Source organism: Barbus barbus (genome assembly GCF_936440315.1).
Source record: "Barbus barbus genome assembly, chromosome: 44".
Taxonomy (NCBI): Eukaryota; Metazoa; Chordata; class Actinopteri; order Cypriniformes; family Cyprinidae; genus Barbus; species Barbus barbus.
In genome coordinates, this window is record NC_136722.1 from 22,966,840 (window position 1) to 22,987,365 (window position 20,526).

General features: G+C 39.0%; 1 protein-coding gene across 4 annotated transcripts in view; it reads left to right on the forward strand.

The window, feature by feature from the left end:
• The window catches only part of LOC306863335 (voltage-gated potassium channel KCNC1-like), a 64,434-nt gene that overhangs the window by 10,055 nt on the left and 33,853 nt on the right, over window positions 1–20,526 (forward strand). For all 4 annotated transcript variants that reach the window (XM_079406599.1, XM_079406601.1, XM_079406600.1 and 1 more), the window contains exon 2: window positions 3,806–4,474. In XM_079406599.1, coding sequence (XP_079262725.1) covers window positions 3,806–4,474 — 669 coding nt within the window. The remainder of the gene's footprint in view (window positions 1–3,805; window positions 4,475–20,526) is intronic.

The following is a 20,526-nucleotide window of genomic DNA, read 5'->3' on the forward strand; positions in this document are numbered from 1 at the left end:
CAGCTTCAGGTTTTAAACTAAGAACACCTATTTCTCATGATCAAATCACTGTAACGCATGACGTCTAGCTTGATTTCATCTTCACATCTCCTGCTTTATCCAATTTATTTGCTTGTTTTCCTCTTTTCCAGCCCCCTTCCCATCTCTCGCTCTCTTTCATGAACAGGCTTTCCATTTTTTTGCCAAGTACAGGAATGTAAGTCACTCACTCTCTCCAGTCTTTTAAATTCTCTCTCTCTCTCTCTCTCGTCCCCTCCCCCTCTCTCTTCTGCTGGTCTCTTCTGATCTGTTCTGCTCTCCCTCCCTCCTCCTCTTGCTGCAGTGTTACTGCTAATGTATATTAGCGTCACTGCAGTCCTCCACTGCTCACCCCTCTCGTTCTCTCCTTCTTTTACCCTCTCTCTCTCTCCCTCTCCTTCAGCTTCCATTTCCTGTTCAGTGCTAACAGCATTTTTACTTCTCAGTGTGTTCTCTTGTTTTGAGCAGGTTTTGTGTGACATATGTTCACACACACACACACACATGCGGGGTAATTATACCTCGTCTCCCTCACCCTGTGTGTCAGGATTTCTCACACTGCTCACATGCTCTCTAAACCGTTTTTTCTTGCCTATCTTTTCTGGTCGTCTTTCTCACCTTCTCTTTGTGACCCCCTCCCCTTCCAAAAAATCGACATAAATAAATTGCAGTGCATAATCGATTCTATAAAATCAGATTCAGATGAAAATCTGATTTTTTATTCATATTTTGAAAACACTTTACTGCACCTGATCCTTATATTTTCTCAACCCTTAAATCATTCAACATCATCTTTTCTTGTTGTTTGTTAAGTTTCAGTACCCCTTTCTCCTCTGAGCGCTGCAGTGCTGCTGCTGATGTCAGCTCAGATCAAACTTCTGAGTCTGCATTTATTTTTTCTTCAATAACAGCTCTTTTTTACTTCCTTTTTTTTGCTAAAATATCCATCCCCTCAACATTTATGGCAGTTTTTCTTCCTTTTTCTCCATCTGCACATTCACTTATCTCACTTTTTTAATTGTTTCTTTTCATAATCCCTCTTCTGGGATCATTTAAGTATCACATTATTTCATTAACATGCTCTCTGAGTCACATTTATGCACCTGAACAGTCTTAAACTCCCTATTTTATAGTGCATTACATGCATTAATCTGAAAGCTCTATGGCTATGCAACAATGTCAGTTTTATTCTGTTTTATGCTTCCTAGAACAAGTTCAATATTTTAACTTCAGACTCTCTTTTGGATACCACGTAGTTATAAGTGTGTAAACTTTCTAACTAGTTAGATAAGAAATGATTTTTCAAAGTTGTAAATAAAATAAAGATTACTGGAGTGAAAACTTTTTCTACTTTCAGATTTCAGGTATAATGTATCACTTGCCATTGTTTGTAATTGTGAAATTTACTAGAAATTTCTGAGTAAAAATAGTTTCTACACATTTTTTTTCAGTGTAGTGTGCATAACTTCATGCACTTACCACTATGACTATATTAAGCATGATAAACTTACCAAAACAGTATATTCTAAACTAATATGACCAGTACGACTAGAATAAAAATAATTTTCAATTGCAGTCTTTGCATACAGTTGCTTTAAGAAGTGTATAAAGTCTTACCTTCAGTATTTCCATCTTCTTTCTGGACTTTCTTTCTATCCTCCGCTGTCTAAACGCAGTTCTGAAAGAGTTGACTAACTTTCACCAAGCTGCCTAAAAAAGAATTAGAATGAACAGAAAGGAAAGTGACAGAAAATGGAGGAAATGAGTTTCTAGATGGAAAAAAGTGTTAAAAACAGGCAAAATGGATAAAAAAGAGTGATGGAAGAGGAATAAAGTGCTTGTGAAATGAAATGAAAAGGGAATCAGCTGAAAGGAGGTGATGTACAGTATAGCAGAAAAAGAGAAAAGTAAGTGATGCTGGGCTCCAGAGTCGTTCTCAGTGAATTGTGATTCCTTAATGCGGAATTGGAGAGCGAGGGATGGGGGGGGTGTTGCTGGAGAAGAGGAGGAGAAAAGGTAAGGGGGGGGGGCAAACAGAGACAGGATAGGAACAGAAAGAGCAAAATGGAACGATGTGGCCTAATACTTTAAAAGCAACTAAATCAGAAGCATTTCAACCAAGGCTCTTTACTACAATAACCGAGGAGAGGGACAGAAGAAATGAGTGGATGCACAAAGTCAGGTTTTTACTGCAGCAAAAATGCACTGTTCTCTCCAAACCTCTCTCGCCCTTTCTCTCTCTCTCTCTCTCTCTCTCTCTCTTTCCCTCCTCCCCCTCCTGCTCGGTGATGCTGGGCTACAGTGCTGTGTGCATAATGAGCACCTTTCTATCTCTCCGTCTCTCTTTCTCTCGCTTCTGTTCCCCCCATGCAATGAAGCTGCAGTGAAGCTCTTGACTTATTAGCTGCTTCATTTAAAGAGATAGAGAGACGGAGGGAAAGAGAGACAGATGGAATTTTAATCTGTCGCAATAGTCTCTTGCCCTCAGATCATCTTGCAGTGGCATTGCTTCGTGAGATGCGGCCCAAAGGATATTTGAAAGCAATACGCCTGATTGAGAGATTGACAGATAATCTGTATTCGACATGCATGGACTATTGATGCTGTTACTTTTAATTTTATATTAAATGCATCTTAATTTTCATGCACTGACAAAATAATGCATAGTTGTTTGGTTGCCAGTTATATAATGCTCACTTGCATTCTGTTCTATATGGTCTAGCAGATCTACTTATTGTTTTTCTCTTATATTAATCACTTCTGCTTGCATTATTGTCATTTGCATTAGATAAAAGCATCGTCTAGAAGAATAAATGTAAATCTCATTGTGGATAATTTGTGTTAAGGGACTATTGATCTTATATGATCCTGTTGTTTAATGTGTTCAAAATGATTTTTAATGCACAACACGGTTCCATAACAGTGATTTGTGATATGCTTTGATTTAGAAATGAGTTGACACAAAATACTCTTGGGAATTCCTGCCGTGTGAGATGCCAACTCTAAAACTATTTTAAACAGCCTTATGTATGAGTATTATATATCCAGCTTTTATATCCTCATATTAATTCAGGGACTGCATGAAATAGTAATTTTTGAAGGGAAAAGGTGATTAAATTGAGGACAGTTACTGTATATGACATTCACTTTTGAAAATAAAGCTTCTTTACTGCTTTTTTACTTCATCAAAGATTCTTTATAGTGAAAGAAGGATCTTTAGATTATTAAAACGTTCTTCATATTCTTTTAAGAACTGTTTTTAGGGCAACCAACAATCTCAGATATAAAGGTACAAAAGCTGTCACTGGGGCGGTACCTTTTCAAAAGGTACATGTTTGTACCTAAAGGGTCCATTTTGGTACCTTGAAGGGTATATATTATTACTTAAAGTGTACATATTTGAACTTAACAAAAGTGTTCCTTTTGAAAAGGTTCCGCCCCAGTGACAGATTTTGTACCTTTATTTCTGAGAGTGTAAAATGGTTCTTCTCTGGCATCACTGTAAAAATCTCTTTTTGGAAGCTTTATCTTTAAGAGTGTATGACTTACATGCATTGAAATTCTTGATGCTGATGTCATAAAGGTCCGCGCAAACGTCATGCGTCAATCACATGCACATGCAGCAACTTTCGCCAAAAACACAACATTCAACATTCATGTCACTGCAGTATTTTTGGCATATCAATAGCGGGACCCCGTATGATGTGCAATATCACCTCCATTTTTACCTTTACTAAACATCTCCCCCTTTCTCTCCCCTCCCTCTCTCCCTTCTGTCCCCCCGCAGACCGATCCTCTCTCCACCCCTCTCCGTTTTATCTCCTCCTCTCCCTCCCCTATGCTCAGTTCGGTGTGTGTCTCCTCATTCAAAGGGCGCAAGGGTGGGAACAAGTCGTCCAACAAAGCATGTTACAGTGCCGACATGACTTGCCCGTCGGAAAGCGAGAAAATCGTCATCAACTGCGGCGGCGTGAGGCACGAGACGTACCGGAGCACCCTGAAGACGCTGCCCGGGACGCGTCTGTCGTGGCTCACTGAACCGGACGCCTTCAGCAACTTCGACTACGACCCAAAGTCCGACGAGTTCTTCTTCGACCGGCACCCGTCCGTCTTCTCGTTCATCCTCAACTACTACCGGACGGGCAAGTTGCACTGCCCCAACGACGTGTGCGGCCCGCTGTTCGAGGAGGAGCTCGCCTTCTGGGGCATCGACGAGACCGACGTGGAGGCGTGCTGCTGGATGAACTACCGGCAGCACCGGGAAGCGGAGGAGGCGCTGGACAGCTTCGAGACGCCCGAGCCGGAGGTACCGGACGACGACCTGGCGCTCGCGGGGGACGGAGACCTGAAGCGGCTCTGCCTGCAGGAGGACGGCAGGAAACTGGGCTGGTGGCGTGTGTGGCGACCCCGGATCTGGGCGCTCTTCGAGGATCCCTATTCATCCAAATACGCGCGGGTGAGTGTTCAGCACCTCTTTACGCGTGGACAGCTCCTCAGTCTAGCGCTCCTGTAGCTTGGCGGTAGGCTGAAATGTTGTTGAAACTCTGATTTGAGACCCCTGTTCTTCAAAGTACTGTATGCATGGACTAGTTTAGCTGGTAACATAAAGAATTTAGGTTCAAACCCCAGATGCCCTTGAGTTTGAGCGTCCTTATTTAGAAAATCTAGGCACTTTTTCGAATGGACAAATCCATAGTATACTTATGTTAACGCACTGAGCTAACAGGGAACGTTCTCATCAAGATTCTTTCAAGTTACGAACGTTCGAAGTTTACTGGTCTTTAGTAACATTCTCAAATTGTTAGCAGAAAATGTATACATCACTCATGGAACGAAGTTTTTAAATGTTCATATTTTTTTAGTTTTTTAAACGTTACTAACGTTAATGTTCGCATGAAAAAAAAACATAAAAAAACTGGACAATTTAAATATTCAGAGACATGTTTTCAAAACTTAATGTGAACGTTATCAAAACAGAACATCTGGGTTAACATAAGAAGGTAATGTAGCCTCATAGTAAAATATTTGAGTTGGAATCTGAAAGGTTTTGGGTTTAAATCCCAGATTGTGCCCTTGAATTTGAACGTACTTATTAAAAAAAAAAAAAAAAAAAAAAGAAATTTTTTCGGAATTGACAAATCCATAATATATGCTTGTGTTCACCCACTGAACTGACTTTGCATATAGTTTCCCAGCTATTGTTCTTATGACGTTCTGGTAAGATTCTTTCAAAGTTATGAACAAACATTCTTTCAGTAATGTTAACAGAACGTTCATTCAGAGTTATCTGGTTTTTAATGACATTCCGAAAACAATAGCACAAAAATGTGTGCATCATTCAAGAAACATTTTTCAAGAAACATCTGGGGGCGCTCTGCCTCCCGGTTGGGGTTACGGCTGGGCCTGGGGGGCTTGGGTCCTGGTTGGTGTGCCGCCGGGAGCATGGGTTGGTGCATGCGCTTGGGCCCGGCCCTGGTGTGGGGGTCTTCGATGCATCGGTGCCTCCGCGGGGGGGATCCAATAGAGGCAGGGAAAACGGGCCTAACCTGGGTGTCTTATTGTCTTATGTAGTCTGGGAGTTGAATGAGTGATGGGGTGGGGTAGTTTTTCCTCTGCTGTGGGGTCTGGTGGGCCGCCCCGGGCTGCCATGGGCCCTGGTCTGGATGGGCTTGGGCCCCCCGCCCTGGGCAGATTTGGGGTAACGGGGGTGCCTATGGGGGTCAGCGGGGGAGCTGGCTCCGAAGGGGGGGGTATTTTGCCCCCTCTGATGCTTTCCTCCCCATCCCTAAGGCTTCACTTCTCCCGCCCCATCACACCAACACATAGGTAGGGTTTTGAGGTGCGGGTGTGTCGCTGGGATGCGGGGGAGGTGGTACTCCTCTGTCTCCTCGTGGCCACCTGCATCTCAATCACACATTACAGCTTAGACATTCTCATTACTTACTGTCACATGACACATACATATAGGGCCTTGGGGGTGGGCACACTGAATGGCATCCGGAGGGCGGTCTGTTCATTCAGCCTTCCCTCTGGTGCCAGTGCCCACTTCTCAATTTTAAGTTGCACATAGACATTGAGGGCTCTAGGGAGGGGACGAGCTGACACAAGCTTGTGGAGGGTGCCCCTCCCCTGTTTTAAAGCACCCCTGTTTTAAAGCACCTTAGAACAACACACACCAACACTACATTTGAGCGGGTGAGGTGAAGCATGGGGTCTCTTTTTTTTTTTCTCACACCCCTGTTCTCTGTTCTCTGTCCGGGGCCGGGGGCTGCGAGGATGAGCTGGCCGCCCGGTCGGGGTCTGGGCTGGTGGTCTTCTCTGCTGCTGCGGGGACCGGGGTGGTCTTCCTGTCCCCACGCCAGAGCGAAGGGGGTTCAGCTCCGGGATCGGGCGCTGATTACCCCTCTGGGGGTGGTGGTGCCTGGATCTAGGAGTATAGAGTGCATATAGGGAGTGTGAGTGTGGGTACCATGTCCATTTTTGTGTGTCTACATGTGGGGCGAGGGTGAGAATATTCGTTGCGTGCTTGAGGGTGGGAACGTATGCTTGTGTATATGTGTGCTTGTTCGTCTACGTCTATGTGTCAGGTCGGGCCTTAGACTCCACCTCACTCATCATCTCAGTCGACCCCCACCCCACCACCATGCCCTGCCGGTGGAGGATGCCGCCGGTGCATTGGTGGTTTCTCGCGCCGGGGTAGGATGCTCGGGTGAGCGCTGGCCCACTCTCGGCGGTCGCTTGGCGGGGCCTGGCCCTACTGGCCTTGCTGGGCCCCGGTTGGGGGGTGGGGGGCCCTTGGATCTCCGGGCCCAGGGCTCGGTCTGCCCTGGTGTGGTCGGCTGCCGGCGGAGCCTGCGGGCTTGCCGCCACGGCACCCTGGGGTGTCTACACTGTGGCTGTCGGATGTCCCACCTTCGGGCTCTCCTCTGCCCTTTTCTGGGTGGGGGCCGCAGTTGTCCCTGCGGTGGTTCCCCTGGGGGTCCCGTGCCCTGGGGGGCCTCCGGATGTTTGGGGCCTGGGTCTCTTCCATGCCTGCTTCATGCCTTGCGGGATGGGGCTGTTGTTCCCCACACACACACTATTAAACATTTACATGGAGGAACCTTATGAACACAAGCGCGCTCACACACACAGGTGTACACTCAAGCATTCACATTGGTGTAAAAACGGGTGCTCACTGACACACATTGTTCTGATCTGCTGTTGCTTCAAAACTTATTTTGTAATATTAGTTATGCGTGTTGCTCAATAACATTTAACATTTAGAATTTATTGTGATTCATACAGATGTTGGTTGTTGCTGCAGTTTCTCTGATGTTGTGTCTTCTGTTGTGTCTTCTGTTGTTTTCTCTTTTTGTCAGCAGGTATCGAAGCAAATTGTCTGTTTTTTTTTTTTTTTTTTTTGTCTTGTTTTTTCCTCTCTCTCTCTCCCCCTTCTCTGTTGACTTTATCCACAATTTTTTTTTTTTTTTTTTTTTTTTTTTTTTTTTATTATTATTATTATTTTTATTATTATCATTATAATTATAATTATAATTTTTTTTTTTATTATTATTATAATTTTTTTTTTTTTTTTTTTTTTTTTTTCTCTCTCTTGTTTCCTCTGTCCCCTGGTCTTGTCGGTCATAGTATGGTTAAATAAAAGGGTATATAAAATTTAATTAATTAATAAAAAATAAATAATATAAAAAAAAAAAAAAAAAAAAAAAAAAAAAAAGGCTGTGAATGATGATAGCATAACTACACATACGTACTGTCATGTGTTATCTGTGTTACTGACAGGCCAAAAAAAAAAAGAAAAAAAAAAAAAAAAAAAAAAAAAAAAAAAAAAAAAAAGAAACATTTTTTTTGTGTTCATCTAACATTTTTTTAAACATGTTTCAAAATGTTTAGAGACTCTAAAAGTAACATTCCCATAATGTTTGCATAATGGTAAAATGTAACATTCCCTTAATGTTTTTGCTAGCATCCACTTAAGAAATTAACTTAACATTGCAGTACATTAAACATTAAACATTTTTAAAAGAAAAAAACATTAAAAAGGAAAATAATGAATGTTCAAAGAGCATTCATAATGTCTTGTTTGGAAAGGTTGAAACTGAAAGATTATAGGTGCAAACACCGCAAGCATTGATCAAATATCATTTTGTCCTTGAATAAGACATCTGACCTCAGGTATAGTGCACTGTAAGTAACATTGGAGGAAAGCTTCAACTAAATGAGAAATTAGTAAATACTCTTATTCCTTCACAAGTGGTGCTGAAAACTTAGCCGATTGGATTTAAAGCACAGCTCCTTGGTTTGTACTTCAGTTAACTCAACTTGCTGCTAGTTAGTGAGATGCAAGAAAAAAGTTAGTTGGTTGAAACTTAAAAAGGGTTGTTCAATTGTGCATGTAACATTGTTTTTATGCTCTGTTCCTCAAAATATGCATTGGTGAGTGTGAGTAACTTCATAGTTTAACCTGCTGTATTCAGCCTAGTGTTAATATCTGGGTTGGATATTGAAAGTTTGTAGCCATCATTGTGCCCTTGAGCAAAGATGTGTTATTTAATAGACGTACAGTAAGTGGCTTTGGATAAAAGCGTCAGATGAATGACTAATGAGTAAATAATTGTGTTTGGGAGTAGATGAAGATCTGTGCTAATAATTGAAAAGTTGGGAGATTGTAAGCTGTCCTCGATTAAGACATTTAACCTGATGTTGCAGGTCACTTTAGATGAGTAATTAGTGCAGTAATGTGTGTTTGCAGTTCCTACTTCATCCTCCGACTGTTGCAGCGAGTGGATAAAGTTGCACGATTGCAGTAGTTGACCCAGTTCAAGCTGGTTAAATGAGCTTTGAAGGATGCAGTTATCAGCCTGTCAAAATGAAATCAGCACTGCCAGTGGATATTCCCCCAGAATCACACATTGCACCACCATCAAACAAACACCAGCCTCATATTTATGTGTGTAATTGCATGTTATTGTGCGCCATTACGCACGAGCCCCCTGTTAGATCCATCTGCACACTCTTTGTTTCAGCTGTTTTAAAGTGTTGCACCTTACAGTAGCAGCCACAAAACCGTTAAACCCATAAACCCGCTGCTCTTATGAATCTTTTATGCTTCCGATGCCCGATGCAGCAAACACAGACGCTTGTTTCTTAATCGCATCCTTGGTAATTTTAATTTAAATGCAGGCTTGTGTGTTTTTTTGAGCTAATAACAGATGCTTACGTTCAATCTGATGCGATTATAAGCGTTGCTACAGGAGCTGCTGCAGAGACGGGGTGCGTTTGATTGATATTGCACAAATATGATAGACTATCACTCATATTTTTGCCAGGAGATATGGTCAAATATTTAAAAACAAATGCCCTGCGCTGGTGTGTTCATACACTGTGTGGATATATCAGATACCGCTGAGGAAGTCCATTTTTTTTGTGTATATAGAAAATCTATGTCCATCTATCCACATTGACTCACATACAAGTTGGTTTATCAGCATATTTGCTGATTATTGCATGCAGTAGATAGACTTTAATGTATTTTAGATTAAACTGAGAAGCATGGTTGTCAAATTTAACATCTTATGTCATAGAGGAGCTCTCATCTTCCTATTTGAAACCAGATATAATGACCTTACTGTGGGAATTTTAGGAAAGAGCTTTAAAGCAGTGTCTGCGAATACATATATACATAGACGAGACACATGCACAATGGTCGTCTGCTGTGTGTTTGTGCACTTGCAGATGGATTTAGATATGGCTTATACCTGGGGAAAGCATCTCCATTGTCCAAATGTCACTGGCAGGTCAATATTTGCCACAGTTCATTCACCGTGTTGTCAGAAGCCGGGGTTTACTGTATAGTTGTTGTCATGTGCATGCAAGCATTAACATGCATGTAGTCACATATAGTAAACACAATCAATTAGTGGTGAAACAGTGAGGGGTTTTTAATGTCCAGTGCTGACTGATGGAGATATACTGTATGGAATGCAGTTGAATTATAAAATGCTCAATTTAAATTACTTATATTGGGCTTTATTCATAAAAATAAGGACCATACATTTTTGAGTACTTTTTATTTTTATTTTTTAAATAAATTTATATTTTTGTTCATCAAGAGTGCATTAAATTGATCAAAGATGACAGTAAAGGCATTTATAATGTTACAAAAGACTTATTTTTCAAATAACTGCTGTTCTTTTTAATGTTCTATTAATTCTGAAAATCATGTGTTACGGTTTCCACAAAAGTATGACGCAATACAACTGTTTTCAACATTGATAATTATAAAAAAAGTTTCTTGAGCAGCAAATCAGCATATTTGAATGATTTCTGAAGGATCATGTGACACTGAAGACTGGAGTAATGATGCTGAAAATTCTGCGCTGCATCACAGGAATAAATGACATTTTACAATATATTCAAATAGAAAACATTTATTTTAAATTGTACTAATATTTCACAATATTAAAATTTTTTGATCAAATATAACTTCAATAACAACTTTTATACAATAACGTACAATAAATATAACAACTTTTATACAATAATGTAAACTGTCCCTCTGATTTTCAGTGCAGCAATTTTGTTACAGTTAATTTTTTTATGAATATTTTACAAAATGTATTTTTTAAATTAATATATTAAATTTTTGTATTATTTTCTTTATTAAACATTTAATTTTATTGACACAAAAAAATTTACTCTTAATGGGCCATGTTTTCAAAAACAATGATAATTCATTAAGAAATGTATCAAATTGTTCCATTGAGTTGAATGCAATGATTCACTCAATATATGCGCCAAATTATTTCAATTTAGTGACTGTACATAAGATATTGAATTTAAATAAAAACTGTTTTACACGTTTTCAACCTCATCCATAAAAACAAGAACACATTGCTTAGTAAATCAAAATCACTGTTAAATCCATTCCTGCTAATATTTTGCTGTTTTAATTTAATTAAATCCACCAATTTACATAACGATTTTGCCTGTGATTTGCACAGAAATTCATCCTGCTTGTGTTTCACGAGTAATGCTTATTTATTTGACCATATTTATGCAAAACTCTCTAAAAAAATATATGTAAAAATAAACATAATGCTCTGCCAAGTGCAAACACGTGCAAACACAATTTCAGCAGTCTGACTGTGCTGTGTTTGTCTTCGGTCATGCATTAGGACACGACAGTGCTCCGTAACCTACAGTAACACTTCACTGATCTCAAATCTAGCAGGACTAGACAAGACAAAGAGGCACGCTTGTAAAGAAGGACGGACAGAGGAAGGCGGAGGTGAATGGAAGGATATTGCTGGTTTGATTTAAAGCAGCTCGCTATAGATTCATGGCGCGGGTGAAGTGTGAAACATTTATGAGCTGAGTGATAATCTGCATGTTATTCACACCAACAGCAGTCCAACACACGTGAAGCTTGAACACACACTCGCGCGCAACACTGCTGCAATACTGCTCTCCAGCAGCCCGAGCTGTACACTAGAGCAGGAGATGAGCAAGAGAGGGTCAGATGTAAGGAATAGGAAGCAGAGCTGTGAGAGATTGAAGGAGATGGACATTTAAGAGGGGGAGTGGCTGGAAATGAGAGGATGGGGATAGAGGAATGCTTTATGGATCTTCAATTATGACTAAACGCACCGGATGCCTTCCTTCCCCACTTCTGTGGATTATTGATTGATCGTTTATCGATCACTCGGGTCTTTGTCTCTCTGAAGGCATCCAATTGACCCACACACACACACACACACACACACACATGTACAGCTGACTGCACTGTGACTCTTCTGAAGGTTATTGAGAACGAATCCTCTAATGTATGCATCATAAATGACCACACAGAGATCAATACTAATCTCGTAAACATTTACATTGATGCTTAAGAGTAATTTCAATCGTTTTCTCTTTATCTATATCCAGTGTTGGGAAGGTTACTTTGGAAATGTAATAGGTTACAGATTACAAATCACCCTATGTAAAAATGTAATAGTAGTGCAACTATTTCAATTAGTTTATTAATGTAACTGATTGCATTTGATTACTTTTCTAAATTTCTAGGGATTTTTTTTCAACTGTTAATCATTTTCAAACATTTACACCATGCAGGGTTAACCTTACAGTAGGACTCAACACTGATTACTGTCAGACAATCGTTGCATCTCTTAAATTAAGATTATTTATAATAATTTAATTTTCAAGCACAGCCACCACAAAATCAGACTTCAGCACCTCTTACTTTGAGATCATTCTGAGGTTAAATACAGATTTAAAATCATAACAAGAAACAGTAAATATTAATACAATAAGTGGTAAAAAATAAAAAGGTAATTGCAACTTTTTATCTCACAATTCAGACTTTGTTTCTTGCAATTTAGAGGAAAAAGTCAGAATTGTGAAATAGAAGCACATTTGCAAATTTTTTCTCAGAATTGTGAATTTGTATCTTGCAATTCTGAGATTATATCTCTTATTGTTTCTCAGAATTGTGTGGAAAATAAATGTGAGAAATAAAGTCAGAATTGCCAGGAAAACATTCGAATTGTGAGTTAAAAAGTTGAAATGACCTTTTTGCATTGCATGGTGGAAATGGGCTTTACAATAAGGTTCATAGTTAAAGCTGCAGTCCGTAACTTTGAGTTTAAATTTGAGCAAGTACATAACCAGCCAGTGTTCAAAACTATCACCTTAATTTAGCCCGATTCACAACGGTAAGATTATAATAATGTTTTCTAATTTGAGTGTTATGGGTAGGTTTTCGCAGGAAATTCGAGCATGGCACTGAGTCTGTAAAGCTGTCCTGGCTACTTAGCTATCACGTGAGGATCCTGCATGTGGCAGATCGTTTATAGCCTTTGCTCACAGCAGCTAGAATAATTAAATGTTTCATTTTGATGGCGGATTGTAATCCAGAAAGGTTTATGTGTTTATGAAACACATGTGAATGAAATTAAATTATATTCCAGTTTTAAATGTGCTTCTGATTACAGATGGCCTGGGATTACGCAAGATTTGTATTTTAAAGAAAACCAGTTTGAAGGGAGCATAGTTTGCTTTTTGGGTTAAAAGAATTTCTAAATATGAAATTCGAATGGCATGACAATTAGATTAGACTGTACAGAAATTGAAATCTACACGCTAATACACACTATACTCATAGTCACGCAATGCTGATGTTGTTAACATTAATAATTTATAATAAAAACCAGTAATGCTTTTTTCCTCAGATAATCAGAACTAACGTGGCAGACCTTGTTACTTGTTCAGATGGCATACGGTGAAAATTTTATTTGGGTTATATATTCCAAGACATAGGCTAGAATCTGTGATTCTGAAGTACAGTGAATATCCACACGGATGCGGTAATTGACAGCCGCGCTGGAGCCGTGCCGACTCACAACCCCACGCAAGCAAGATAATTCCACAAGTAACTGCAATTCCAGGTTTTCAAACAGAGATGGCGACAAAGAGGCAAAACTTACGGGCTTTAACAACATTAGTAAACAACATGAACTAAGAATGAACGATACTTCTACAGCATTTATTAATACTAGTTAATGTTCATTTACTAATGCATTATTAATATCACAAGTTGTGTTTGTTAGCATTAGTTAATGCACTGTGAACAAACAAGAATAAACAATGAACAACTGTATTTTCATTAACTAACATTAACAAAGTTTAATAAATAGTGTAATAAATGCATTGTGCGTTGTTTGTTCATGTTAGTTAATACATTAACTAATGTTAACAAATGACACCGTATTGTAAAGTGTTACCAAAGATTTTTGGAGACTTAAAGGGACAGTAAAAAAAAAAAAAAAAGCAAATCCATAATTTACTCACCCTCTTGCAAACCTGTATGACTTTCTCTCTTAATTCCACTGAAATCAATGCAATAATTTACTCCAAATTCACTCAGAATTCAAACACACACACACACACACACACACACACACAAATAAATAAATAATAATTACCATTCATTTACACGTTTTGGACTTTATTAATACAAAATGGAGAACAAATGTCTTGGTAAATCACTGACAAATCATCCCTACGTAAATTGTGCAGTAAAAAATAATTATATTAATAACGCCACCCTTGGTAAATATGATCAAAGAAGGCTGTGAAAATGTATCTCCATTGTTAATCCTTTTGATCTTTTATTTAAAAACATTCACAAAAATTCCACCGTTCATTGGATAATAAGACTTTAAAATGGGAGGAAATATCATTATGAAATAAATGTTATTCTCTAATACACATTGGCCACAATTAAAGGCACCTTTTATTCAATACTTTTTGAAACCTCATTTGTCAGTTTAACAGCTCTGAGTTTTCTCCTATAATGCCTGATGAGGTTAGAGAACACCTGACAAGAGATCAGAGACCATTCCTTCATCCAGAATCACTCCAGATCCTTCAGATTCCCAGCTCCATGACGGTGCTTCTTCTCTTCAGTTCACCTCACTCATTTTCTACAGGGTTCAGGTCAGAGGACTGGAATGGCCAGCAGAAGCTTGGTTTTGTGCTCAGTGACCCATTTTTGTGTTGTTTTTTATGTCTGTGTTTGGATTATTGTACGGTTGGAAGATCCAAACATGGCCCATTATAAGATTTCTAACAGAGTCAGTCACTTATTGATTTTTTTTATCTGCTGGTATTTGATAGAATCCATGATGCCATGTGTCTAAACAAGATGTCCAGGACCTCCAGCAGAAATATAGGCCCACAACATCAAAAATACAGCAGTATTGTACACATGGGGTACTTTTTATCCCTGTGTTCACCAAACCCATCTTGAGTGTTTGCTGCTAAAAAGCTCTTTTTTTAGTTTCATCTGACCATAGAAGCCAGTCCCATTTGAAGATCCAGTCGTGTCTGATAACTGAATATGCTGGAGATTGTTTTTGGATGAGCTAGGAGATTTTTTTTTTTAAACCCTCCCAAACAATATGTGGTGATGTAGGTGCTGTTTGACAATTTTTTGTTTAAGGTTCTCGTCCTTGGAGAGTCTTTAGCCACTCAAACTCTCCTTCTCACCGTGCATTAGGACGATACAGACACACGACCTCTTCCAGGAAATTCTTAATTATTGCCCTGATGATGGAAATGGGAATTTTCACTGTTCTAGATCTTTTCTTAAAGCCACTTCACTAATTTGTGAAGCTCAATTATCTTTTGCTGCACATCAGAAATATATTCTTTGAATTTTCTCATTGTGATGATGATTAAGGGAATTTGGGCTTTGGTTTCCCTGCTATTTATATTTCTGTGAAACAGGAAGCCATGGCTGGATAATTTCAAATTCATAATCACCCTGAAGTTGTCAGAGAGTCACCACAGTCACCGCAGTCTCCACCAACGGCACTCACCAGATCTCAGTCCCCTGATTTCTGATCACCGCCACCTGTCAGCACTAATCAGCAGCACTGTATCCATGCACTCCTCCCATTCACTCACTGTCTGGTCTCAAACTTTCCATGTTGACTAATCTGACCCACTTATACTATGGAGATTACCACACATTTTACAAGATCAGATGCTTGTCAGTGGTGCTCAGGATCTATAGATCATTCGCCAACATTCTCAGGCATCTCTCCTTACTCTGTTTATGTGGTAAGTGAAATCTTATGTACTGTAACAGGCTACAGCTAGCAAGGAGCTAACCATGTTCCTTTAGTTATTTGCTTTCCGTGCCTTCCTGAATACAGACACCAACCCATCCCTGCACTTCACACCCCCTGCACAGCCTGGAACATAACATTTATTTCCATAATTTCGCTGTTGTCCTCGCTCGTATTTCTTAACAATACCTTCAGAACTTCTGATGGTTCGGCTGGCGGCTGGCCTAGAACATGGACGGGTAAATGTTGGGGGGCGTATTATGTTCTGATTCGCCTATTTTTCAGTGGTCTTTTTTTATTCACGAGATTTACATAAGAAGGAGGAAACAATGGTGTTTGAGGCTCACTGTACGTCATTTCCATGTACAGAACTGGTATTATTCAACTATGCCAAGGTAAATACAGTTTTCCATTCTATGGCACCTTTAATTAACCCCTCCGACTGAATAATAATTTGCACAGTATGAAATGTAAATGCATAAATAATATTTATACATTTATATAGATGCATATAGACACTAAATAGATGCTTTAGAAGTACACACACACACACGCTCATGCATCAGCAAAGAAGGAAATATATCAAGCTGTCTGACACATGGGAACGACCCAAAACATCAGGAGAGACACCTGAGAGAGATGGAGAGATAGAGTGATCGGCCATTTGATGTAACACAGGACACTGCGGGATACTGAAGGTCATAGGGGGACAGTGTGTGTGTGTGTGTATGTGTAAGATAGCATGCGTGCTGGTAACACGTCTATAATGACAGACAGCAGCATGCAACACCGGTTCACACATGCATATGCATGATTGCATGCAAACAAATGCACTTTTTTGTGTAGCGCATCAACTATTCTCACAGCATTTCGTTAGTTAACACGTTCTGTGTAAAACATGATGCACAAACGCGTGCATGCTTGCAGTGCCAGAAAGAGAGCTCATGCTCTGTTGCGTGCTCGCAGGTGTTGCGTGCAGGGCCGTCTAAGCATTCTGCCTGTTTTGTATTCTCTCTAGAACACTGCAGTGTTGCCATGTACGTTTGTCCTTGCAACACCGCACCCACCCCCTTTTTCAGAGCTCCCGTCTCATTCACTCACCTCTTTTACTTGCAGTCTCTCTATCACTCACTCTTTCTCCCCTCTCCGCTCTCATCTTGCTCTATCTTTGTCCTTAATCTAACAGAGCTTTTGTGACTAAATATTGCTTTGTAAGAGAAACGGCAAAGTCACGGTGTGCAAAAGCACATGATTACATGTGTGTGCTAGTGCACTGAGCAGAAATACAGAACAAAAAGTATGTGTAAAAATACAGTAACATTGTTATAATTTTAAATAACAGTTTTCAATGTAATTATATTGTAAAATGTCATTTATTCCTTACTCCAGTCTTCAGTGCCACATGATCCTTCAGAAATCACCCTAATATGGTGATTTGCTGCTCAAGAAACATTTTTTATTATCTTTTTTGAAAACAGTTGTGATGCTTAATATATTTGAAGCTTTTGAATTTAAGAGAAATGGCAAAGTCACAGTGATAACTTGGGAATCTTGCCATAACCTGTACATGTATGTGTTCTTGCACTGAGCAGAAAGTCAAATTGATGAATTCAGCATTGGCTATGCTGGACGCTATCGCATCTATCCTGAAGGAGCAGATGGTTTTGCGCGCGCACACACACACACACACACACACTGTCCTTCGCTAAAGAGAGTTGCTAGTGATCTGCAGGACCATTGGGAACATACAAACACACATATGAAGCTACAGACACACACACACACACACACACACACACATATATATATACACTATACAGCTTGTCCACCTGTCCAAGGTCATGCCTAAATTATATTTGAAGGTTCAGTAAAAGAACAAGTGTGTGTGTTGCCCTTGTCCTGTCTCCCAGACACGGACACTTTGGGACAGTTCTCCCGAGTCAGCGAAAATATATAAAAAATAAATAAATAAACAAACCAAAAAAATGACAAGAGGGCAAAGAGAAGACAAATGATGTCAAAACTAAAGATTTGGGTCAGTGATGATCAAACAGACATCACAAAAGCTTTTTTGGCCTGTAAAGGGTACAAAAGTTGCATTTTATTTGTTAAAAATACAGTAAAATATTTTTACAATTTAAAATAACTCTTTTCTATGTGAATATATTGTAAAATGTAATTTATGTCTGTGATCAAAGCTGAATTTTCAGCATCATTACTCCAGTCTTCAGAGTCAAAAGTGACTAAAGACATCACAAATTTCAGTTTTAAATAAATACTGTTATTTCTATTCATCAAAGAATCTGGAAAAAACACATATGACGGTTTCCACAAATGTTAAGCAGAAAAAACTGTTTTCATAATAATATGAATAATATTTATTTATGAAATAACCATATAAATAAATACTGTTATTTCTTGCTGAATAAAAAGTATTTAAAAAGTACCATGCAATTACTGTGGTACATTTACAAAAACATTCAGGATTGTTAGGCTAAAATATTTACAGCCAACTAATAAAGCTGAGAATAAAACAGCTCCTCAGAGATGAATGGAATTACTGCTGTCAATAATTAGACAAGCGTTTGTGAACATTAAATCATGGCCGTCCTATTATAGCTCGACTATGTTTATCCGTTTATCGGAAACAAAGATGCCAAGGACAAATCTCCTGCATCCAATCCATATGAAAAACAGGAAATCCTGTTAGACATTCCCAATATTCCCATAGCATTAACGAAGGAACGTCCTCACATATAGAGACAAAGTGTCTGTATGTGAGTGTTGGAGTCAGACACGAGGCTGTGATGCTGCTGCTCTGATGTGGCTCAGCAGGATATGATCTCATCGCCACAGGAAGTTCCAATTATCACTGAGATGAAATTACCCAGCAGGTCCAAGCCTAGGCTCCCTGTGGAACAGATATGAAACTGAAGAGATCGACTTATAGACACACACATACACACACCTGTGTCAGGGAAAACCGAAACGCTTTCTGTCGAATCTTTCGAAGCCCTGGCGCCAATCACAGTCTAGTGCAAGTGAGCGATTCTCCAATAAACTATCAGTCAAAAGTCTGGATTAAGATTTTTAATTTTGAAAGAAGACTCACCAAGGCTGCATTCATTTCCTCAAAAATACAGTAAAATCAGCAATGTTGCAAAATATTACTGCAATTTAAAATTTCGAGTTTCTTTTTGAATATATTGTAAAATGCAATATATTCCTGTGATGCAAATTTGAATATTCAGCATCATTATTCCAGTCTTCAGTGTCACATAATGTTTCTTGAGCACCATATTAGTGTGATTTCTGAAGGATCATGCGACTCTGAAGATTGGAGTATGATGCTGAAAATTCAGCATTGCATCACAGGAATAAATTAAATTTTTAAATATATTCACATAGAAAACAGCTATTTTAAAGTATAATAATATTTCCCATTTTTATTGTATTTTTTTTAATCAAATAAATAAAGGCTGCATTTGGTGAGCATCTTCTTTGAAAAACATTTGGGAAAAAAAACATGATTACTCCAAACTTTTGACCAGTAGTGTACATGAAGACACGTGTGAAGACAAATAAAACGAGCGGTTATGAACCCGCAGACCAGGACTCGTCATGGAGGTGGCCCTTCGAGGACATCAGGAGGAACGTGGTGGGACAGCTGTGTAAATCGGCTGAGGGACATGACGGTATACTTGTCTTTACCAATTAAGCAACCAGGAGCCCGAATGCAGGGCCCATGGGAGACGCCAAGGCCATCACATAAGAGCTGTTCATCTGCTCAACCTCAAGACTGCGCATAAAATATTCATGGATCAGGGCGCCAGTGTCTCTGAGCTCTACAGGTGAAGCTCCTCTGGACCTCAGTGGAGAACACTGATATCCCTGCGATCATCAGATCATCTCATTCATAAGAGAAGAGGACTTTACTGAATTGCAATGGAGAAAACTCAAAATAGGTAATGCATCAAGTGTTCTTCCACTATGATGCACAAAAGTTAAATGTGATGAAAACTATACTAGGTCTATCTGTACTACTACAGATCAAAAGTTTCGGTCCAGTTTTTTTCTTTTTTAATACTTTTATTCAGAAAGGATGTACGCAAATGATCAAAAGTGACAGTAAAGACATTTATAATATTACAAAACTTGTTGTTTTTAAATTTCTTTCATAAAAGATTCCTAAAAATAAATATATCATTGTTTCCACAAAAATATGAAGCAGTACAAATGTATCCTGAGCAGCAGATCAGTATATCAGAATGATTTCTGAAGGATCATGTGACACTGAAGACTGGAGTAATGATGCTGAAAATTCAGCTTTAATCACAGAAATAAATTATATTTTAAAATAAATTCTCAATTTTACTCAAAAAATGTTATCCTCAGAAATATGTTCCTTGTGTTTAATTACAGTAACAAGAATAAATGACTTTTTAATTAAATCTTCAATCTTTAAAACAGCAAGGCTTTATGGTAATTTTCAAACAAGGCTTTTTCAAGCTAACATTCAAAATGTATTTTCTTTGGTTGGAAATTACAGTCAATCAATATTAATTCTACTTCCCTACGTTCAAATTTGACTTGCAATTCTGCATTCTGGCTGCAAATTTAACTCAAATTCCTGCAGACGACTTTGTTCATGCATTGTACCGTCAGCATCAGCAGAACACGCTCAACATAAAGCCTCATCAAACGTACGGCCACGTATGCATCCTCTGCGTTTGTGTTCATTACATACAGCAAGCCTCATGCCTCATTCATTCATTCAAACTGTGATTGGCCTGAACGACTGAAAGATACTAACTTGTCTCTCAGAGATGCACTGCACTGCAAATCTATGCATTATGTCCAAATCGAGTTATGA